Below are 24,534 nucleotides of genomic sequence, written 5' to 3' on the forward strand. Positions count from 1 at the left end.
TCTCATTTTTGTTTTCCATTCTCAGTGGGGATCAAGTGTGTTTTTGTGCTACAAGAAGTCAGTTTCCGCCTCTAACTCCATCAACTATAAGGCTGGTAAGTCTTCATCTCTGCTTCTGCTTCTGCTTCTGTTTCTGTTTCTGATTCTTTCTCTCTCTCTCTCTCTCTCTCTCTCTCTCCCTCCCTCCCTCCCTCCATTATTTTGTATATTTTTTCATTCCTCTGATCTCAGGTGATTGATTCTGACAGTGGTCTAAAAAGATAGGCCTACTTGTAAATGTCAGCACTGCTATTTCACAGTAAACAGCACTCTCAGCACACTGAGATTTCCTGAAAATAAGCACTAATTCTGCCAAAAAATAAAAAATAAATAAACATTAAGCATGCAGACAGCCTTCATTTTATAGAAATTATGTATGTCCAGTGGTTTTATTTGTAAAGAACAGTCTGTCTTGCTAATACAATTCTGTGAAAGGTCCCAGGTCTCTGTGAAACAGTGTCTAAAAGTCCCTCTTTAGAAATGTTACACACCCTTCATATATTCAGCATGTCACTGTGCTTATAAATTATGTCTGTTTGATGTGTTAGTTAAAGGGCTGAATGCTTTCATGATTCAATATGGTTGTCATGACCTTTACTAGTTTGTCATAGTTCACTTTCTGTCAGCAAACAGCTAGTTTCTTTATCTCCATGTTACATCACTTCCTGTCACATGACATTGTGTTAATCACTGAGAAACAAAACTTCCTGTCTCATCACTTTCAAGATGACATTTGTGTGTTTTTTTTTCTTTGTTTTGTTTTTGTGTTATTTTTTTTTTTTTTGTAATAATTCAAATGCTGATACCATAAGACGGTATTAATGATAGTTCCTAATTTTAGAAACATGGCACACATTCAATCACAATGTTTCTAATAAAACTTTCCATTTAAAGGTCTGATCTTTCGCTATCCTGAGGAGGACTATGAGTCATTTCCCCTCTCTGAGTCTGTACCCCTCTTTTGCCTGCCTATGGGGGCCAAGATTGAGTGCTGGGCTCCTAACACACGCTACCCTTTACCCATCTTCTCAACATTTGTCCTCACCAACTCCAATGGGGAAAAGGTCAGTAAAATGAGTAAAATGTCATGATGTCAGTATGATCCTATTATCATTCAGCTACGTATATGTGCAAAGTGCAAAATGGTAAAATGTGCTTTCTTAATTCTTCTAATTGTGGTGACATGTATTAGATTGCTTAACAGCACCTTAGTTAGCTGAAAGACATTTAATTCTACCTGAATCTGTTCAGGTTTAATGGATGGCATGCAAAAGTAGTTTTATAAAAAACTGTACTTTACCAGGTCCTATTTTTTCCCTTCTGCAGGTGTATGGAGCTGGAATACAGTTCTATGAGCCATATCCTGTGGACAGCCTCAGTGAGAAACAGAAGATCCAGCTGGGTCTGGTCTCCACTGTGGACAAGAAGGTCATACCCAACCGCACGGTCAACACCAACAAGTGCATCTGCCTACTGTCCCGCTGGCCTTTCTTTGAGTCCTTCAAAAAATTCCTCATGTTCCTTTACAAGCTGTCAGCCAATGGAGTCAACCCTCTGCCCATTGAGAAGTAAAAACAGATTCTTACTTCAACTGTAGATCACTTTTTGTTAAATAGAACTCTTTAGCTGTGACCCAGTTTAGAGGCTGCATCTTTGAAAGGAAGTGGACTTCAAAGGCCACACCTTAAAAGTTTGCGAAGTTCGAACCATGCGTTGTTAAATGGGGCGGTCTGGTCTACGGAGAATTGTTCTTGACGCCTAGCAATTGTGACAACTGCCAGTGACAAGCGGCAATAACGTTTGTAATGGACTTTTTTTAAAAGTTATATTCAACAAAAAACAAAACAAGGTTCACAACCTGTTTTAGTATGTTCACCGTGGTCCATTTATGTACATAGTAAAGAGTATAAACTATATAAAATCATGTTTTAGTGAGATATGTCAACATTTGAACCTTTAATTTGAAGCTTTAAAGTTTTTATTTTTACATTTGTATCGTTAGATATTCGAGCAAGTTGAAACACAATACGTACAATAAAGTTTAAAAGTTCAGCATTTTCTCTCTCTCAAAACAAAAAGAAAATCCTGTCCTCACCAGCGTGCAATGAATCTTGGGATAGGCTAGGCTATGAAGGATCCATCTGTTGTATCCTTCATTGCCTGGGAAACAAAGAACGCATTTGTAGGTCTCACTCAAAGGAGACTTCGAATTGGGTCTTCAAATGCGGCCTTTGAAGGATGCAGCCTCTGAATTGGGATGCAGCTATTTTATGTTCGGTAATGTCATCCCTATTTTTTTAAAAAAAATGACAATAACAGTATTTTTTATGGTCTGAATCCAAAACCTAATGAACATAGGCAAATCCCTTCCAAGAAGGCATAACCCATCATGAAACCTCATAAGTGACTGATTTGGAAGCTCTACATAGGCTGTTACTATTTGTGGCACACAGTTAGTGCTCCACACTGGAGACGTGACACACAATATAATTCTAATAGAATTTGACATTAAAGGGGGGGTATCACACACAGTTTCTGCCAATCTCATGTTAATCTTAAGCACCTATAGAGTAGTATAGCATCCTTCATATCGCCGAAAAGTCTTTAGTTTTATCATATTTATAAAAGATACATACGCTGTACCGAGTCTTTCCAGAAACAGCCGAGTGCCTGGAGGCGTGTTGTTGTAAGCGGAGATAGAGTGACGAGCTGTCACAAGCACACGCAACTTTTGTGTAGAGATCGTCTACAAGCTATCAACGGTCTGCTAAACAAATATATTTAAACACGCAATACACCATCGCGTTATCCATGGATAACTTTTGAATCACTATAATGAATATAGCGTATAGTGAATGATGAATAATGAATTTATGAATTCACTACGTTCGTATTGTTTACATTATATGCACTTAGGCGCCAATTGCCAACAAAACAGACATTTGAAGCAGTTTTACTCACCACCTGCTGTTCCGACTCATGACCTGGATCATTACTGCTGTGACCGCTCCATCTTTCAGTTTCAAATGATCTGTAAATCCAGCGTAGAACTGGGCCTTGTTTATGAAACCATAAGCGCCGATCCTGAGGGCTCGAACAGCCACGGAAAAACACGAGATATTCTCCATTCATTTTATGTGATTGCAACTATCAGTTTCTATGGTTATTTTAATGACAAATATCGAGAGTGCATTAATGTAATGCATGAGCACGAAACTCTCAGCTCCACTTAACGCTGGGTTCTTTGGGAAGCAAGGTTATCTTTCCCTCACAACCAAAAACACACTTCTTTGGTGACATTGTTGATTTTGTGAAGTCCTGTGACCTGTGCAGCGCTGCCGACAACTTCCGTAAAGCCGAACGAGCGTTGGTGGGCGTGCTCTTGCGCTCTCTGGTTGACGTGTGCGCGCGTGCCCTTCCGGGAGAAGTGCCCGTACAAGGAATTCCGCCCCCGTTTACGTCACTCAGGCCCATACTCGAAAAAACCCACCAAAGTTTGTGAGGATTTGGAAGAGTATTTTTGGCACAGAAATACTCCGTCATACGTCCAACTCGTGTTTTGAAACTTTGGCCATGTTTAGCATGATAATCAAACTCTTTAACAGTGCAAATAACTCAGAATGCATGAAATAGCATCATACCTCCCCTTTAACATGTTGCTATAAGCTAATTATATAATAGTCTAATAATCATAAAAATACACAGCACAAAATCATTGGGTGAAATAGTACATATTTAATTAAACTGATTTTTTATTTACATTTTTCAGTATTTAAATATTTATAATCAAGATTTCTCTCTTTGTCCACCATCTTGGATTTATATTTATATTTACTGGATTTATATTTATATTTACTGAAATTGTCGCAATTTCTACCTTTTGGAAAAGCCTTTATATCAGGAGTGTGTCTATAAGGCCTTAAAATGCAGCCTACGGAGACAGCTTACTACATTTTGGGAAAAAAAAAAAAAAAATAGTTTGAGTGAAAAGTGAACATCAGAGTTTACAGTAACTATTGGTGTCTATAACTGCAACTAAAACCAAGACAGAATTGATCTTGTTAGGGATCAGCTTTACAGCTGGGATAATATCTGTATTAGCAGTAAATCACCTATCCATGTTTTTAACAAAACTGTTTACTGTTTGAGTGTGATATCAAGATTCGAGTTGGTTAATAATTACTTATTTTGTTTTTTTTCAGACACATATCCCACTTCATGCACAATGTCTCCTTCCCTTCTCCTCAGAGGCCAAGAATACTGGTCCAGGTGAGGAGGAATTTTTTTTTATTTTTTTTTATAGATATGAAGATATACATTTTTTTTTTTAAAGTTTAATTGCTTAAGTCTTCTGTAATCATATATTTTTTTGTATTTTTTTTTCCTTCTGGCAAGCTGTCGGCACATGACACCTTAATCCTGTCCCAACCTGTTTGTACACCTTTACCATTAAGGTAAATGATTTTTGTGTAATTAAGCTAGTAATGTTTTCTAATTCTGGTGGTGGTACTGGTTGGTTTCCACGGGAAATTCAACACGCAGCCATTCATCTTTGCGTCATTACGTCACGTCTGTTTACATAAAGGAGTCCCAGCTAGTAGACTGTATAGCATGTGGAGGATGCTGCATGCAGCAAATCATTTATAGCCTTTTCTCACATCAGCTGCAATAATTAAACTTATCATTTTGATGGCGAATTGTAATCCAGAAAGCTTCAAATAACAATCATCAGTGACAACTGGAGATTCACCTGTAGTCAAACACAAAAGACTTCGGCTTGCGAGTGGCTACAGAAATTGAAATCTACAGGTAATGCTAATACACACTAAATACACATAGTCACGCAATGCTGATGTTGTTAACATTAACAATTTGGGAACAAAGTATAACAAATAATAATAATTTGCACGGTTTGACGTGATTCGAGCTAAGCGATCGTTAGATTTAATCACCATTGGCAGCAGAATTTATTGTAATGCTTTTTTAATGTTTTTTACCAATGTGGTAACTGACAGCAAACATTAGATTCATCTGCGCTGAGGAGCCGTGCCGATGTACAACCCACGTAAAGATGATAATTCCACAAATAACTGCAATTGCAGCTTTCAAACAGAGATGGCAACAAAGAGGCAAAACTTATGGACTGCAGCTTTAATTATAGCACAGCTTTTTGCTTTTTGAAAAGTATATTAATCCATACCACGATTTTGCTTTTAGTTTGATTGACAAATGTTCTGCCAAGGCAATGGTGCAGAACACAATGTTAGAGACATTTAATGTCGTTATTAGAAGTGTAAACAATATTTTCGGTTTATTATGAAACTGTGGCAGGACACATTAGAAACAGCCCACCACAGTCTAGGTAATTAATGGTAAATAAGAATTAGGAAATTACAATGGTATCTAAAATTTTGATATCATAAAAACCTTATATAAAGCAAAACTATATTGTGATATATATCGTTATCATGAAATAAAATGACTCATGTCGTGATATAAGATTTTAGTCATATCGCCCACCCGAAGACCTTTTATGTCAAAAGTTCAAGGAAAATGTGATTTCTCAAGTCATGACCTCTTTAAGTAAAATCCCCATAACAATGTTAAGTAAAATTAGTGAACAAGTATGTACTTTTTGATTTCACTCATCAAATTGATTTCACATGGATTTAATAAACTCATCTGTTTATATGAAATTAATTTATCGTAATTTTAGATGTACGTTTTTTGTAAGCAACAAACACTATATCATCACATAACCATCTTACAACCTAGCCACAAGCTCTACTCTTTGGCACAATGGTAACCACAAAAAAAATTAACAACACTGCATTTACTGTACATTGAACTATTTTTAAATGTCCAACATAACTAAACGTTAAACACTAACAGGGTTTGCCTTTATTCAAAATGCATAAAAATGACACTTAATTTTAACATTTACTCTTCCAATTCAATCCAGTGCAAAGCATGCTGTAAACTAAAATTCCAACCATGCAGTTTCAGTGCACCAAAAATTATAAATGTAGTCTCAACAAAAATTAAGTAAACTTCAGTTTTAAATATTTAAGTGCCCTGATCACAATGAAATTAATTTGTGATAAAATGTTTACTTTAATTAAGTAAATTTAAAAAAAAAAAAAAAACAGCTTTTTTCCAGTGAACACCTTTGGTTACTCTGGATACCTGTGTGAACCTGAGGTGAACTCACTTCATACATCCACTAGTGAGCAATAAGGTACGAGAGGCTGCTACACAGCTATTGACCAATCAGAATCAAGGACAGGAACTAACCGTTTTATAATAATATTTATATTTGTTTTGATATCATAAAATCCATATATTTTGAAGTGACTTAATTTTCTATGTTATGTGGATATCTGATCTTTCCTTGAATCCAAATATAGTGAGTCATTAACCCATTTATAACCTATTTTAGAATCCCATTTTGTCTAATTTTGACCAGCAAATCCACAGTTTGAGGTTAGACAAGAATTGCAGGTCATTTTTCATAGGAAATGCTTGCTTGTCAAAAGAATGCTAAGATTTTTCCTGCCCTTCTCAAAGTTTCCAACTTTTCAGCCTAGCTTAATGCACAACAGATTTGATCTTGCAGTCTAAGAGCTTTTTTTTTAAGCCTGAGTGCTCTTGCTCGTAGAATATGAAACTATCTGAGCATCAGTCTATTGAATTAAAACAAAATATGAAGTACTGGCCAGTGCAGCCTTAGCACACAATCTAAAGATCAGAGAGGGATCACTTTAGACTGCCGTTAAAGGGATAGTCCACTCAAAAATGCCGATTCTGTCATTTACTCACCCTCATGTTGTTATAAACATTTTTTTTTTTCTTGTGGAACATAATAAAATATATTTTGAAGAATATTGGTAACCAGTTTCGGTTCCCATTGACTTCGATTGTATGGACAAAAAAACAAAAAACAAAAAAAAAAACATGACCATGTTTGTTCACTGTGGTGGATAGTGCAGTCCAAAAGGGTTATTTCACATTATCCCACATTAGCTAAGGATTCATATACAGTAATTTACAATGCTGTGACTGCACTGTGTGTATTACTAGCACAGATGTAAACATATAATGTATGTTAGGCTAAATTTGGAACTCTTATTTCTCTTATCTAATTAACTATCTGTTAATGGAGCAAAAGGTCTAATGTTAATCTACATAGTGACTCAACTTTTGTAAAAGTTGTTCAGGAAACCTAAACCTAATGGTAAACCCTTAACTTACTTAAAATAGTCTATGATGCACACTGGCCGAGAAGTGCCATGCCTCACACCAAATTCGTCGCATTCTCAAGTTCAAAACAGTGAATCTAATCACCATACAGGCAAAAAGCTCACTTCAAGAATGAAAAAAGTAGCATTGAAGAGTTTTGCTATAAAAACAGCACAAACAGAAAGAGAAAGGACATTCTATATTATTATATCTCTATATGAAACATAGACTTTATTCTATCCACAGAAAGACAAATTTCTATACACACTCTTCTAGCCTAAGTTGAAGTCATTATGTACATTAACAATGATTTGGGCCAAATATAATGTAATTTAATGGAAAACTATGTAAATGGCGCTCTTTGGCACCACAGAATTTTGAACAGATCTGTGGTTTTCATACAGTGTGTGACCCCCTTTATTCTTATTATTTTTATTGCAACCAATATTAATATTCTCTTATTATTCAATGTTAATATACATTAATAATGTGTCAGACCACCTCACATTCAAAATAAATGCATCTTTTAACAAGAGGTGAAAAATGTCAATCAGCATCAAACTGTCAGTAGTGAATTAAATTTTGAGGTGGCACCCAGGGTGGCCAATCAAATGTCAGTGCCACCTGAAGTTCCTGTTAGGCACCATTAAATTCTATCAGCAGCATTGCTTTAACACATTAAATGATTTGTATTCATAACTGTTACAGTAGAAGTCTAGGGGCAAGACATTGCATCGGGATAGACTTTAAAATGCACTTTTACAGCAGATGAACAGCCAATCAGAATCCACCTTTAAAAAGATCAAGCATTTAAAGCAGCAGACGACATAAGTGCAACCCATGTTATTGTGCGTTGGTGAGTGCTAATATAGTTATTGTTATAGTTATCGTCCTTGGTGTGAACGGGCCATTAAATTAAATAAGATTATTTAATTAACATTGCAACTCAAATAACACATAAAAATTGATATATAACAAAAATACCATCTAAATACACATATCTGTTTTTAAATCCCCTGGAGTGAAGTAGAAGTGAATGAATGAATGTATAATAATAGATTTTAAATGGTACTGTTGAATGTTCTCCTTTAAAAACAGTGTTTTTGCAAATATGTTGATATGAAAATGTCCTTCTGACAGCAATTAAAACCACTTCTGTAAAATCAGCATCTGATATTTTGGTTGTGTAAACTCCCATTCTCTCTCTTCCTCTTCTCCATTCTCAGTGGAGCAGACTATGGGACACTGCTCATGAATCTGGGCCCAGAAAACTGTGCCACACTGCTACACTTTGTCCTCCTAGAAAGTAAGATCCTGTTGCACTCCCTGAGACCAGCTGTACTGACTGGAGTGGCTGAGGCCGTTGTGGCGGTGAGTGTTTTGGTTAAAAAAAAAAAAAAGGTAGCCTGATCACAGTGGTGGAGTGATGCTGTGTAGTCCTTGTAAAGTATGCCAGTATACATATATATATATATAATATATATATTATTGAATAAATACAACATTATCGTCATTATCATCTCCTTCCAGATGATCTTCCCATTCCAGTGGCAGTGTCCGTATATCCCTCTTTGTCCTCTGTCTCTGGCGGGTGTCCTTAATGCACCATGTCCCTTCATTGTGGGCGTTGACTCTAGATACTTTGACCTCTACGATCCCCCACCCGACGTGGTCTGTGTGGACTTGGACACCAACACTATATACTTGTGAGCACCCTCAATCTATAAGATTTATCATTTGGGAATTTACTGCTATTTGTTTTTTGTTTTTTTCAAGGCATGCTTAATAATTTCTGCCATTGCTACTGCATTTTTTCATATTTGCAATGTTTTTGTTTTAGGTTTGATGAAAAAAGACACAGTAACTGGAAGAATCTCCCAAAGAAGCCCTGCAAGAGTCTTATCAACTCTCTAGGAAACCTGCACCAGCAGCTTGCCACTGGTAAGATCTTCTTTCACCTTTATAGCTTCATTATTCACTGAAAATATTGCTCTCTGTGGCATCTCTCAAATCTCTGAAAATTCTTTTCAGTAAAAAAGCCGTTATTATGATTTGACCTATTATAAATGAGCATTTGTTTCCTTGCAGTTCGGCGTGCAGCACTTGAAGGCTTGGCAGTGGAGATGACCCCTATTGAGGCAGACTTCACCTGGCATAAAAAAAAGACAGAGTTGGAGATGGAGATCCAAGAGGTGTTCCTGCGTTTTATGGCCTCCATACTGAAGGGCTACCGAACCTACCTCAAACCCATCACACAGGCACCTTCTGATAAAGCTACTTCTGCAGACTCACTCTATGACCTGCAAGGTAACTCCTAAAGCTGAATAGTGGCCCTGTGTAGTGACATGAGATCTTGTTTTGTGTCTGTATAAGTTCCACTAGTGTCGCGCATTGGCTAGACAAGCCAGTAGGATGTCCTGTTGCTCCTCTTTTTTTTTGTAAGAGCCAATAGCTTTTAGTTTACATTTTAGCCTTGAACAAGATTTGCTACTTGCCATTGCTAGTCAAGTGGTATCAGAGGGAGGGACATTCTTATTCTAGAGAGCATTTGATTGGTATCTTATCTTGCACTCATTTTGTCCAACATGTTTGGTCCATTTGTTCCCGTAGAGACATGTCTCTATATGTGCCTGTGTAAAGTGTAATTATTACCAAAGTAATGAGCTACTGTAACTGATTAGTCATTGACTCTTGCTGATGTCTCTTCCTTTAGGATTCTTGAAGAGTAGAGATCGTGCTCATCAAAAGTTCTACTCTCAGCTCACCAAGACTCAGATCTTCATCCGCTTCATCGAGGAATGTACTTTTGTCAGCGACAAAGACACTGGCCTGGCTTTCTTTGATGACTGCATTGGAAAAGTAAGATGTGCAAAACAATGCACATATTCAGAATCCTATTCTGTAATATAATGCAATAAACTAAAATATATATTTCGTTATTAGTGGTGCACGCTTAGGTATTATTACTACAATTTTTTGCCTGGTGGATAATAAAATGCCCTGAACCTGAGTGTTCTCTATGGATCAGAATATCATGGAGACTTTGGGGGTGGAATCTTTTGACCTAGCAACCACCTAAAACAGTACTATACATTATGCATAATTACATGCAACTAACCCTAAACCAAACCCTTATCCTAACCCTAACCCTATAGTAAGTACATGTAGTTAATTAATATTACTCAGTACTTAAATGTATAATTACACTGTAACACAGACACCTTAAAATAAATTGTAACCTCGACTTTTGCAGAGGGAAACACCACTCACAATTTCTTAAGAAAATGAAAAAATCTAGCTGTGAAAAATTTGTAGAAGTATTTTGGTTTCTGATGCACTAATAGGAAGCTTATCTCCCAATGGGAAGAACAGAGGATGTAGAGTTTCCTATGATTGAATTTGTTTCCCACGTCTTACTTTCAGCTTTTTCCTTCCGACAAAGGACCTGACAAGGGTACAAAGGTGAGCCGCTCCTTTCAGTAAGGTGTTACTGTGTCATGCTTGATATCAGATTAGTGTTACACCCATTGTAAGGCAAAACAAAAGAAAACTGCCCAGGTTATGTTTAGAGTATAAACCATGATGGCAGCAGATGGAGCTGATGATAAATGTGGCCTCTGTTTTGCTGACCTCAGAGCTGTTTTGAAATGGCAGTTTTAAAGTCTATGATAAAGGATCTACAGTTAAGGGAGATGTAGGAACAGATGGCCGTTACTCTTCATACACTGAGCAACTGGTTTAGTGGAGTAAATAATTTACTCTGCCATCTGCTGTTGGGTGCATTGGCACATCATGTATCTAAACACTCTTAGCATGGGAATAATATGGAGAGAGTAATGGAAAGTTCCAGGAATTGTCTGCAGGCTGATGGATAACACAAGCCAAGAGTGCTTTGTTAAAAGGAAAAGCGAAAAAAAAAATGGTTGGCCATATTGGTCAGCATTTTAATCAAACACGTTAGGGTTTGAAAACATTACAGGAGGTTCATGTTTAATACCCTTTTGACAGTTGTAAATTAGAAACAATAATGATTACCTGTAAATGTTAAAATTGTAACTGCATTGCACAGGTCGAAGGTGAGTCGTCTGAGGACACCAGGCTGATGGAACTGGATGAGTCGCAGAAGAGCGAGCACACAGTCTTCGTCATGCCTCCTGAACCACCTCCAGAAGACGGTCCTGACCCCCCTCCCAAATACAGGTGCACACACATAGGGATGTCATAATTCAAGAGATTTATTAACACCACGGTTTTAGACCTCTCAATGAAATTCTTACTTGCCAGTCTCCCTTACACAACATGTACATATAATACATATACAAAGACTAAATAAACAAAAATATACAACAGTGCAGCAGTCAGTGAAGATATGAGGATTGAAGTAATTAGTGGTTTTATGTGTTGTTCAGGAGTCTAATGGCTTATGGATAGAAACTGTTCATGAATCTTTTTGTCCATGATTTCACACTCCTGTACCGTCTCCCCAACGGCAGAAGTGTAAAGAGGTTGCGTTGTGGATGTGTATTGTCCCTGATGATGTTGTGGGCCCTCCTGATGACCCTGGTGCTGTAAATATCCTGAAGTGATGGGAAAGCTACTCCACAAAAAAAACTGTGCAGTTTTTATCACACGCTGGAGAGCTTTCCTATCCTGAACAGCGCAGCTTCCATACCACACTGTGATTAAGCTGGTAATCACACTTTCAACTGAGCATCTGTAAAAGTTGCTGAGGATTTCGGTTGCCATGCCAAATTTCCTCAGCCTTCCTAAGAAGTACAGTCGCTGTTGTGATTTCTTCAGGAGCTGCTGAGTGTTATTGGACCAAGAAAGATCCTCACTGATGTAGATTTCGAGGAATTTAAAGGTTTTCACCTTCTCCACCTCTGTCTCACCAATGTAAATTGGGGTATGCTGCTCCTTCCTCCTCTTCCTCCTAGGATCAATTATCATCTCCTTGGTCTATTGTACATTTAAGGAGAGATTATTTTCCTGACACCAGGCCATCAGTACTGCTACCTCTCTTCTGTATGATGTTTCCTCTCCACCAGTGATCAGTCCGATGACTGTTGTATCATCCGCAAACTTTATAATCCTGGTATTGGTCTGAGGGGCCTCACAGTCATAGGTGAAGATGGTATACAGCAGAGGGCTCAGTCCGAGGGCAAGGAGCTTTTCAAAAACTTCTGTGGTATAACTGTGTTAAATGCCGAGGTGTAATCAATAAATAGCATTCTCGCATACGTATCCTTACCCTCCAAGTGTCTGAGGGCTGTGTAAATGGCAGCATTAACAGCATCATCAGTGGACCTATTCTGTCGATATGCAAATTGAAGTGGGTTCAAAGTGGCTGGGATGGTCCTTTTTATGTAGGGCATGCCTATCCTTTCAAAACACTTCATAACAATAGGTGTAAGTGCAACTGGACAATAATCATTTAGGCAGGTCATAGTATTTTTTTTTGGGAGGGGCACAATTGTGGAGGACTTGAAACAGGTAGGCACCAAAGCCTGAGTGAGGGACAGATTGTAAATGTCCATGAACACATCAGCCAGCTCCGACGAGCAAACCCTGAGTGCCCGTCCCGGGATGTTATCTGGGCCGGCTGCCTTCCGTGGGTTCGTTCTCTTCAGAGCCACACGCACCGCTGATGACACTGTAAGTGCCATGTCCAATGTGCCCTCAGAATCCAGAATCCCTGAATCCAGAATGCTGTTGGCTGATGCTTGGGGCCTCAAAACAAGCGTAGAACTCATTCAGCTCATCTGGGAGTGTAGTCAGACAGGGACAGGAATATCATGAATACCAACATTTCAGTAACAATTTTCACTGAAATCCCATCAGTCACGATACCAGGTTCAGTACCATAGCAAAAATGAATATGCCTTGCACACATTCCTTTTTTAAAAGTTAAATTAACAAAGTTAAATAAAAATTCCATGTACTTTTTGAAGCATTTTCTACTGAGGAAAACATTTAACTTTAAGTTTATCAAGAAATTAAATAAACAGTCAGTAATAAAATAAAGAACAAGTAAACAAATGGGAGCAAAAGAACAATATAAAAAGTTTTTTCAGGTCTCTAACAGCAGGATCAATATTTATTTAGCAAATCTCTATAGCAAATCTCAACTTTTTGTCTATTTATATCATTGCCATATGTAAAGACTGAACTGTGGACAATTAGACATTAAGGTATTATAAACAATAACATCGATTTAACATCGATTTATCTGAAATCTCTGTTTTGAAATAATTTGTATTGTGAAAAGTGCTATACAAGTCAAGTCACATTTATTTATATAGTGCTTTATACAATACAGATTGTTTCAAAATGGCATAACAGTAAACAGAAAAATAAGTGTTAAGGAGAGTTAATAAGTGTCAGACAATAGTGTCATTATTCATCTCAATTCAGTTCAATGTTGAACAGTGTCAATGTAACACAGTTTATCAGTTATTAAACAAATTTAGTTCATATTAAAGGGTTAGTTCACCCAAAAATGAAATTTCTGTCATTAATTACTCACCCTCATGTCGTTCCAAACCCACAAGAACTTCATTCATCTTCGGAACACAAATTAAGATATTTTTTGATGAAATCTGAGATGTTTTTTATCTCCCATAGAAAGCAACGAAATTACCACATTCAAGGTCCAGAGAAATAGTAAAGACATTGTTAAAATAGTCAATGTGACTACAGTGGTTCAACCTTAATGTTATGAAGCGACGAGAATACTTTTTGCGCGAAAACAAAACAAAAATAGCGACTTTATTCAAGAATTTCTTCTCTACCCTGTCAATAATAATTAAATAATAAACAATTAATTGAATTGTAAAGGATGAATCACTGTCTGGCCATCTGAGATTTCAGTATGGAGATAAAGGTTAAGATCGTGATTTTTTTGGTAGTTTTACAGCACGCCATGATTTTAGTACAGTTTGCTGTTTGCTTTTGGTATCTGACCTGGAAACGGTGATGTTTTACGTCAGACTTCATGAGTGGATAGTGTCATTATCCAGCTCAATTTAGTCATTTTAACTTTTGTTCCCATAGTGTCTATCAAATCGATAACATTACTGAATATTAATAGTATTAATTGAATGGTCAGACAATTGCAGAAACGCTAGATTCCTCAAAATTTACTAGTAATGATGTCATGAAAATCAGAGAATAAATCAGAATCCACAATTTATTAGTCAGGTAAATAATATATTATTTCAGTTAGCTAATTCAGAGATAATTAATACAAAACATCAAATGCTCAAAAATAAATATAAAAGATGCATAGTGCTGAATGGGCTCATCTGGCTACAGCATAGCCCTTAGCCTTTTGCAACTTTTCATTAAATACTTTTTTACTTTTCAATAAGATAAACATTCTCCAAATGGAGACATTCAAGTGATAAACATTCTGTGGAAATCACTTGCATTTAAGCTCTGCGGGGTGTGGAGACTATTTGTTAATATGCTGTACAGAAGATCAAAGTATCTAAGGTTCTTCCAGCATTACAGAAGTATAATGATTGTTTTGGCTGGAGTAGAAGATAAATGACTGGAAATAAATTCTGTAGCTTTTGTAATACCCTTAATTTGCAATTCTATGGTTATTTCTTTTCAAGGCAACTTGTTTGTTGGAAATTTCTGTCCAGACCTACTTTATGTGGCTGCCATTCTCTCGCCCCTACACCTCCCTCAGCCCTAATAGCATCTAAAGCATCTTTATCCATTAGCACAAGCCCATAATCTATTTTCATGCATCTATACTCATTGAGTGTCTGTCTGTCACTCACAGAATAGCCTTGAGACTGGCCAAGCACTTTGCTCTCCGCTGGCACTGTTTGCAATATAATAGCCCCCTCCCTCCATTTATCTGTCATTCTGTATCCCAAGGTTGTTTTTAAATGATATTTTTTTTGTGTTGTGTTGCAGTTATAGGTGTAGCAGGAATACACAAAGATGTTCATATTTTAACTGAGTTTGTGAAATGTCAACAGAATGTAAATGTGAAACTGAACAGTAAAATGATAAAAGATAACTAGAACTATGGATTAAACAGAATGATACTTTCATACAATATGACTTCCATAAAAAATATGCAAAAAATCTGTATTTCATCTTATATATGTCAACAAGTAAATAAAATGTAGAGGGAATGACCTATAGGTGTACTGTCTGTGGTATTGTGTTTCTGTCAGTACTGTATTAACTAGACTTTTTATTTAACATTTTGCGATTATGATAGAACTCTGATTTTATTCTGTGCTCATGAGTCATCTGTTTTTTCAGTTATAAGAATTTCCCTTGTTTACGGTTGGAGTTGTTTGATCGTCCGCAAGAGCTGAGACCAGCGCTGAGTACAAGAACTGCAGGAGCCAGTGTGTCCAGCAGCCCTGCTCTGTTGGCCAAAAGAACGAAACAGGTGAAGATTCTCTGACAGGATGTTATAGTACCAGTACCTAGAAATTCTGAAATGCTATCTCTTATGGTCCAAACTTAGACTTTTCCAGCTTATATTGTGTACTACAGATTTTCATTACATGTACACAGGAGTCTTAAAAATGTAAAAAGTTACTATTTTTTAACATGACATCTTAAAAATGCAGGACTTATGGCAGAACATGTGACTGTGAATCTAAATTCAAACCTAAAGTATAGCTGTTAAGAAATATTACAGCTAAAAAATAGTATCTAGCTAAATTCATGGCCTTATGACCTTTATGACCTTATGACCTTTATCAGAATCATGACTTTCATCAATTTGAGGTCATGAATTCATCAAACTGTTTACAAACTGTACTATTTAGGGTAGATACTATGTGAATTGGCTGGTAGCACTTTAGTAGTAGTCGAGTAGCACTCTAGATGCAGAGATTAAAATGTAAACCAAGATCAGCTGATCTTAACCAGTCACAGAATAACTTCCCCAAACACAACTGTTGCTATTTCCCTGGTTGTGTGCTCTTTGGAGATACCCTAGTGTTTTTTCAGTAAGAACGGGTGTATAGGAGGCTAATACTTCTGCACTGTTTGTCCCTAAACAGAATTAAGTTTGTATTATTTTATACTGTCAGGACTTTTGCACCATAACAATTGGGGGCTCGTCCGGTATCAGAACAGTGATGTATGCTGTAACACAATAGCCTAAAAATAGGCAAGAGTCCTGACAATATAAAATAATACAAACTAAAAAAGTACTGGGCCAAAGGGGTTGGGCTCTAGGCATTTTATAAAAGTGTGCACATTCACACAAGGTAAACTTGTTAGATTATATGAATACACTCATTACACTCTTAGAAAACAGTATCTTCAAGGATATTTGAATTGAATCCTAAATCTAAACTTCAGTAGGTCATGGAGTATGGAGTAAACCTGATATTAAAGGGATAGTTATTATGTAGTAACCAATTTTTTTTTTTTTTTTTTTTTTTTTTATGGTTTGATTCAGCAGCGCAACCTTGATGCTTAATCATTTTTTCCAACCATGCAATACTAAATGAATTATTATTATTATTATTTTTATTATTATTATTATTTTTAAAAATGCTGCCCAGGTGCACAAAACTGGGTACATGGTTTTGATTAGTCAAGTTGTTTGATTAGTCAGTGCCCTTTAATAGCCCTTTGTGGTCTCTGAAACACTTTTTTTCCACACAGGAAATCAAAATGGCCTACAAGTTGGCAAAGCGTTTCTATTCCAATCCACCCCAGTGGGCAAAGTGTCTGTTTAGTCACTGCTACAGTCTGTGGTTCATCTGTCTTCCTGCCAGCGTGCGTACAGCCCAGTCCAAACCCCGTGCTATGCAGCAGGCCTTCAATGTTCTGCTCAAGATGAGGAGCTCTGAAGTGGAGGTGCTTGATGAGGTGCGTGCATTAAATATTTGACAAAAATATTTGTTTACCTTTTAATACGTTTTATTTAGGGATGCACCGATACCAGTTTTTCAGAATGAGTCAGATACTCATAATTTCATTTTTCGTACTCACCGATACAGATGGTGCGTTCAAGTCATGTCGGAAAGATTGTATTTACGAGTTGAACACACATGACCCCCACCACAATGTCGTAAATACCAGTGGGAAGCTCGGGATTTTCTTTAAGCCCCAATCTTTACGAGTTAGGGGCGTGTCAGTAAGAAACATGTGGAATACCACAATATTTAGCAGTGATATTGTCAGGCTTTTTTATTTACAACAAAATAAGATAATTCCCTGCACAAAATATAATAGCATTGTAATATAACAATATAATATGTAACGATAAAGTTTACAGTGGCTTCATAAATTAATTAAAAACATCAAAAAGCAAAACACACCTGATGCACATTCTTTATTCTTCCTTTTCTAGAAATAGATTTCAAAAACCTTGCTGAATTTTTGTGTTGTTAATAAAAATAAGGTACACCGCCATCTTGCTCCCACCTGGTAAATACGAACTTTCCAGGAGGACTTGAATGCACCAAGAGTAATGAAACCTGTATTTTCATTGCATTTAATTAAAAAAAAAAAAAATACTTTAAATATATTTTTTTAATATAATGAGTAGAGAAACCAAAATAATATAAATCATATTAGTTGGCTTAATTTGTTTAGCTAATAGATGTTTCCTTCATCTGTTTTCATGCTTAATTATGCCTGTTCAAATGTATTGTGCAAGCTTCTGTTACTGTTCTGTTCTGTTCACTGTTTGTTCTATTGCTCTATCATATTTCATCTATGGTACACATTTAGAGCCTCTCAAGGGTAGCAGCACAGTAATCACATGACGTTTCCTGTAATAATGTAGGGAACCTAACACATGGTATCGGTTTTTGGTATCGGAGCATTTTAGTGAATATGAGTTCACAAGAGCAGTATGGTGCATCCCTAGTTTTATTATATAACTTGCTTATATTATATATCAAGAAGACAATGCCTGTGTTTTATGGAGGACCAAATTACTCAAAATTAAATAATTAAATAAATAATGAATTCAATAAAACAACAATTAAATGTACCAGTTTATTCTGAAATAATTAAATAATTAATTTAATTAATTGATTAATTAATTAATTAATTAAATCAATAAATAAATGCATCTTATTTTTGTAAAATTCCATGAAAACACATTTATTTAATATATTTCACAATATCCTCTTTCACACACTATTATTGTTTAAATATCTATTTTTTTCATAATTAAATGTTCTTTTTCAGAAAGCTGTTTTTCATAATAATATGCTGAATTTACGAATGACGCCTATTGACGAATCATGTATTTCCAAAGCACGATTTTCCCAAAGATTCTTTTCATAATAATAGAGGACATTTCACAAATGCCAGTCAACAGACAGTGGGCGATGCTTGGCGCTAATTGGTTGAAAGTTTCTTTAAGCATAATTAAATGTGCTTTTTGAAAAAGCACATTTAATTATGAAAAAAATAGATATTTAAACAATAATAGTGTGTGAAAGAGGATATTGTGAAATATATTAAACAAATGTTGTGTTTTCATGGAATACATTTATTTACTGATTTATTTAATTATTTAATAATTATTGAAATATGGAATAAACTGGTACATTTAATTGTTGTTTTATTGAATTCGTTATTTATTTAATTATTTAATTTTTAATAATTTGGTCCTCCATATTGTTTAATAGTTTTTAAATATTTAAATTTTTTATTTTATCATAATTTTTTGCAGCATTTATTCAAAATAAAATAACTTGTCAATGGATCTTGATCTCTTATTGATTGTTGGTCTCAATTCGCTTCTCATATTACTTTTTTTTTTTATAACACAGTGTAGGCTGCTACTAAATATAAGCTATAAAATATAAGCAGCTAAAAGTATTTGGAACTTATAGTTGAGTGCTTTCCTTGCAAACAAAGTAACATTTAAATTGACTCATGTTTTTCTGAAAAGAATGGCTCATGTCTGTAGACATTGGTGTGACCCTACAGCATAACCGGTGTGTTTAACAGGTGTGTTACCGTGTGGTGATGCAGTTGTGTGGTCTGTGGGGGATGCCCGTCATGGCTGTGCGTGTCTTAATGGAAATGAAAAAGGCTGGAGTTGAACCCAATGCTATTACATATGGATACTACAACAAGGTGAGGAACTCACTTACTTAAAAATATTTCTTAATAAGCCTATGTGTTATGTTTTTTTTTCTTCTTGTAATAAAATTAAAAAATAGAAATGTAAATTATATGTGACCTATACTGGCAAAATGAGTCGGAATGTGCACAGGCTAATTACGAGCTACAGGCAAAACAAGTTAAATAAGTCGATTTTAGTCGAATTTGAGGTTTTCACAAAAATGAGTTCATTAAGCCCTCATCTAGCGATTCAAATGCTTCAAATAGCAATTAAACATCTAAAAGTATCTTTATTTGTATGTTATTGAGAGGAGTACCTTTCATTTTTCCATTAAAAATTTGTTTTTTTTCTGCTCACTTCACCACTCACGCTTCCCCTCAGCACAAGTTTTGTATCGTTTTAAAGTGCAGCATTCCAACTTTGTGAATATTCATATAGCGAATTTTTGATGGCATGAGTCTGAACCAATGAAATGTGATTTTCAAACTCATGCTGATGTAAACAAATCGATCTTACTTGCGCTGACAGATTTGAAGTGTGCGCACAAAGACGCCTCAGACAGTGCACAACCCTGATATACACATATAGGTGCTGGTCATATAATTAGAATATCATCAAAAAGTTGATTTATTTCACTAATTCCATTCAAAAAGTGAAACTTGTATATTATATTCATTGATTACACACAGACTGATATATTTCAAATGTTTATTTCTTTTAATTTTGATGATTATAACTGACAACTAAGGAAAATCCCAAATTCAGTATCAGAAAAGTAGAATATTACTTAAGACCAATACAAAGAAAGGATTTTTAGAAATCTTGGCCAACTGAAAAGTATGAACATGAAAAGTATGAGCATGTACAGCACTCAATACTTAGTTGGGGCTCCTTTTGCCTGAATTACTGCAGCAATGCGGCGTGGCATGGAGTCGATCAGTCTGTGGCACTGCTCAGGTGTTATAAGAGCCCAGGTTGCTCTGATAGTGGCCTTCAGCTCTTCTGCATTGTTGGGTCTGGCATATCGCATCTTCCTCTTCACAATACCCCATAGATTTTCTATGGGGTTAAGGTCAGGCGAGTTTGCTGGCCAATTAAGAACAGTCCACTCTTTGTGAATCTCCCCCACATTTTTGAATGGGTTTTGTTTCACAATTCTCTCCAGGGTGCGGTTATCCCTATTGCTTGTACACTTTTTTTTACCACATCTTTTCCTTCCCTTCGCCTCTCTATTAATGTGCTTGGAGACAGAGCTCTGTGAACAGCCAGCCTCTTTTGCAATGACCTTTGTGTCTTGCCCTCCTTGTGCAAGGTGTCAATGGTCGTCTTTTGGACAACTGTCAAGTCAGCATTCTTCCCCATGATTGTGTAGCCTACAGAACTAGACTGAGAGACCATTTAAAGGCCTTTGCAGGTGTTTTGAGTTAATTAGCTGATTAGAGTGTGGCACCAGGTGTCTTCAATATTGAACCTTTTCACAATATTCTAATTTTCTGAGATACTGAATTTGGGATTTTCCTTAGTTGTCAGTTATAATCATCAAAATGAAAAGAAATAAACATTTGAAATATATCAGTCTGTGTGTAATGAATGAATATAATATACAAGTTTCACTTTTTGAATGGAATTAGTGAAATAAATCAACTTTTTGATGATATTCTAATTATATGACCAGCACCTGTATAAGCAGAATTACAGTACTTTAATATATTGAAGTAAAACATTAAAAAAAAGATGAATATATATTTTTCCTATAGATATTTGGTTTTGAAGAGGTGTGTGCCAAATTAGGTGTTATTAACAGAGATTTTAAGGTATGATTGCTAGATGATTTTGTTTTGGAACCCTCAGAAAACTATAACTTGATTTTTCTCAAAATTGACTTTGCTGACTCTATCGACTTCAAACAGGTGTATCTCAGTCATTTGTTCTTGATTCCAATAAATCATACATCATTTTGAAGGTTTTTTTAAAAGAGATTGTGAAAATAATAACTCATTTTTGAAAATTTGCTCATTGTGACTCATTTTGCCAGTAACGGGTCACATATAGGCTAAACATTTGCGGGGAGTTATTAAGAGTGATAGCATAGTGTTCTCTAATAGGCTACATGAATGAGTAGGCTTTGCATGGGAGTTTTGACTGCCGTGAAACAACCCAGCTAACAATTTTTGGTTCCCAGAACACTCCGGGAACGTTATTTTCTGGTTCCAAAAACGTTCTGGGAACAATCCCAGAACATGCATCCTAACGTTCTCTGTTGGTTAGCCAGGAAAGTTTTCTTTACGTAAATAGAATGTTCCCTGTTGATTTGGAGAATGTTCCCCTAACCTTCGCAGTACGTTCCCGGAACATTCCCCTAACCTCTTTTTACTATATCATTTACCCTGCTGTACATCAGTTATCATCCAGCATTCCCGTGTCCCATATGGTATAAGCGGCATGGAAGACGGATGAATGGACGTCAATACTACAAAACATGTCTTGTTTTGAACTATTGTTTAATTAATTGAAATAATTCGAGCACATAAACCTTCATATGGAGGATTAAATAAGATTGAATTTATGCTTTAATATGTGTGATTTCGTAACTTGTTTCACTGACACTGTACCACAACCAGATTTTACGTTTCTTAGCGACAGATAACAATGACTTCAACACAACATGGGGTTTTTAAAATTTAAATTTAATAGAATTTTATTCACAGACATTAAAAATGAATAACAATTATGTGACTTTAACTGGGATAACATTACATTAATTTCTTACCACTGAATTATAGCGGGACGTCTCTCTTTTGATCAGTAAACAAAAACTTCTTGGTTAACATGTTTTTCAATTACGTGTCAAATGTCTTTAGACACACAATTTAGACTTGTGTGTGTATATATATATATATATATATATATATATATATATTTTAATTATAACTAATTATTTAATTATAATTTTTAAATTGCACGAGTGCACAGCATTCTGTGGAAGACAGAAGAAGGCACGTGCTGGAGAAGTGCGTGATCAGGGGCGCAGCTAAAGAAAGAGGTTATAAAAGTAAAACCCAAAAATAAACCGGCAGGGAATTTTCTGGGAAGGTTCTTTTTAGGTTATAAAATATAACCCTAAAATAACCTGCAGGGAATGTTCTAGGAAGGTTCCCTTTTTTTTTTTTTTGCAAAAAAAAAAAAGTGGGGTGGGGTGAATCACTCACTGCTCTTGAACTTGTATGGATATGAAGACTATGCAGTGTTATTTATTTGATTAGCCTACTTTATTAAATTGCTTTACCTGAAAAGTACTGTTAGACCTGCATGAAAAGCAGTTTATTTCATTTGTAGCCTATCTTTGTTGTATTACATTTATTTGTGCTATCGCTTGTATTTGATTATTTGTTCTTATTTTATTACTGACTGTTTACTTGTCTTTAAAAATGTAGGCTATTAAAATTATATAAATTAAGCTAGTTTTAGCGAAATTGGAATAGAGGATTGTGAATTTTTACTAGTATCTAAAATATTGGTGTCATAACTGCCTGTTTTTGTTTCATAGCTGGTAAAAAAAAAATAGTTTTGGCCAGTCAATTTTCTTAAGTCACCAGCCATTGGCAGGTGTGGCAAAAAGTTAGTTTTAGGCCCTGTGCCCAAGTCTAAATTGAGCATACACATGCAAACACAAGTGTGTACGCATACGTACACATACACACACTTTCGACACCTGGTTTTGTTATTATGTGGAACACATGTTTTTTTGTGTTTTTGTTGCCAAATTAGTTTGGAACAGTTGTTGAATAAACAATTGAACTGAACAATTATGTTTGACTATATGTTTGACTATATGTTTGGCTATCTGTTTGACTGACAGTTTTATTGATCACTGAGATAGCATTGACTTAGCTTAGATGTAGTAAACTACTTTTGCCATGTTGCTGTAGCTTAGCTTGCTACATTTCCTAGGGAGGTAGCTTTAGTGTAGTGAAGCTTCATTTAATGTAGAGTAACTGCTAGCTTAGCTCACTGCATTTTCCAAGTAGCTTGCCCAACACTGATCAGCTCATTGCACATAATTTGTTGAGGAAATTTCTGCCACTGACTGTGAGATATATGATGGTCTTGTGGTTTATTTTTTTAAGTTCATTAAAGTGCAAGAGGGCTGTGTTCATATCCTGATCAGCAATTACACTGCATTTTGTGGAAAACAGCAGATTTTTTGATAGGTTTTCCCCATAAAACATAAACTGTGTTTTATTAGCCTAACACAACAAAACCTAAAATAATTATTTATAATAAAACTTAACTGAAATTTTTACTGTAATAGCCTACAAAAAAGCCTTTTTGAATTCGTTCTGAATTAGGGTATAAACCAAAGCACATTATTATTGATGTCTTTACTGACCCTGCGTCTTCTTAATTGTACATCCCAGACACAGGGAATACAAACACTGATCTCTCTATCAAACATGCAATAATTAATAAGTTTAACTGTCCCAGGACTTTATGTAGGTCCGTGTTGAAAATGTTTAGGCCAACTTACAGAGCTGTGCGCTTACACAGTGTTTTATTAATCATTCGATTTAGTTGAAACATGGGGACATTTTATTGGGATATTTCATCCCTGCATTTTAATTCCACTGTAGTTAAATTGTGACTACATTTTATTATTTATTAATTTCTTCGTTTTTTCAAATCATAAGAATGAATTAATAGCCTACAATATTCTCGCATTTTAATTAGTAGGCTACAAAGAAACATTTTAATAAGTGATCAGCAGTTTCTTTTTCAATTCGATTCTTTTTCAATTTCAATTAATTTAGATTACAAAGGAACGATTTGATAAAAAGTGATCAACAAATTCTTAATTCATTTACAAAGAAATGGTTTAATAAAAAGTGATCAACAATTTCTTAATTAATGGACACTTTTTCTGCATGTTATGCGCAGTGTTCTGTGTTGTATGGGAATAAATCTTTCAATGTGCATGCCTGACCTGTTGAAATACATCAGTGAATTATTAATGTAGTTTCAAGCGTTTAGTCTGCGGTCAATGTAATATTTCAATGTAACAGTAATCAAATAGCTGGAACAATAAGCACTTATATGATAAAAATAAGCTGAGATTAAATGTTATATTATTATTATTGTTGTTGTTGTTGTTGTTGTTGTTACCAGGAATTTATTTC

At 35.5% G+C, this 24,534-nt stretch overlaps 1 protein-coding gene across 4 annotated transcripts in view; it reads left to right on the forward strand.

The window, feature by feature from the left end:
* Window positions 1–24,534, forward strand: part of dennd4c (DENN/MADD domain containing 4C) — an 86,898-nt gene that overhangs the window by 42,599 nt on the left and 19,765 nt on the right. For 3 of the 4 annotated variants that reach the window (XM_051901157.1, XM_051901154.1, XM_051901156.1), the window contains exons 4-18: window positions 26–95; window positions 934–1,103; window positions 1,366–1,607; window positions 4,242–4,308; window positions 4,435–4,493; window positions 8,505–8,649; window positions 8,809–8,984; window positions 9,119–9,219; window positions 9,367–9,585; window positions 9,992–10,137; window positions 10,702–10,740; window positions 11,348–11,478; window positions 15,565–15,697; window positions 16,933–17,139; window positions 19,243–19,371. In XM_051901157.1, coding sequence (XP_051757117.1) covers window positions 26–95; window positions 934–1,103; window positions 1,366–1,607; window positions 4,242–4,308; window positions 4,435–4,493; window positions 8,505–8,649; window positions 8,809–8,984; window positions 9,119–9,219; window positions 9,367–9,585; window positions 9,992–10,137; window positions 10,702–10,740; window positions 11,348–11,478; window positions 15,565–15,697; window positions 16,933–17,139; window positions 19,243–19,371 — 2,034 coding nt within the window. The remainder of the gene's footprint in view (window positions 1–25; window positions 96–933; window positions 1,104–1,365; window positions 1,608–4,241; window positions 4,309–4,434; window positions 4,494–8,504; window positions 8,650–8,808; window positions 8,985–9,118; window positions 9,220–9,366; window positions 9,586–9,991; window positions 10,138–10,701; window positions 10,741–11,347; window positions 11,479–15,564; window positions 15,698–16,932; window positions 17,140–19,242; window positions 19,372–24,534) is intronic. The other variant, XM_051901155.1, reaches the window with a different exon arrangement.

This window comes from Ctenopharyngodon idella, chromosome 7 (genome assembly GCF_019924925.1).
Source record: "Ctenopharyngodon idella isolate HZGC_01 chromosome 7, HZGC01, whole genome shotgun sequence".
NCBI lineage: Eukaryota > Metazoa > Chordata > Actinopteri > Cypriniformes > Xenocyprididae > Ctenopharyngodon > Ctenopharyngodon idella.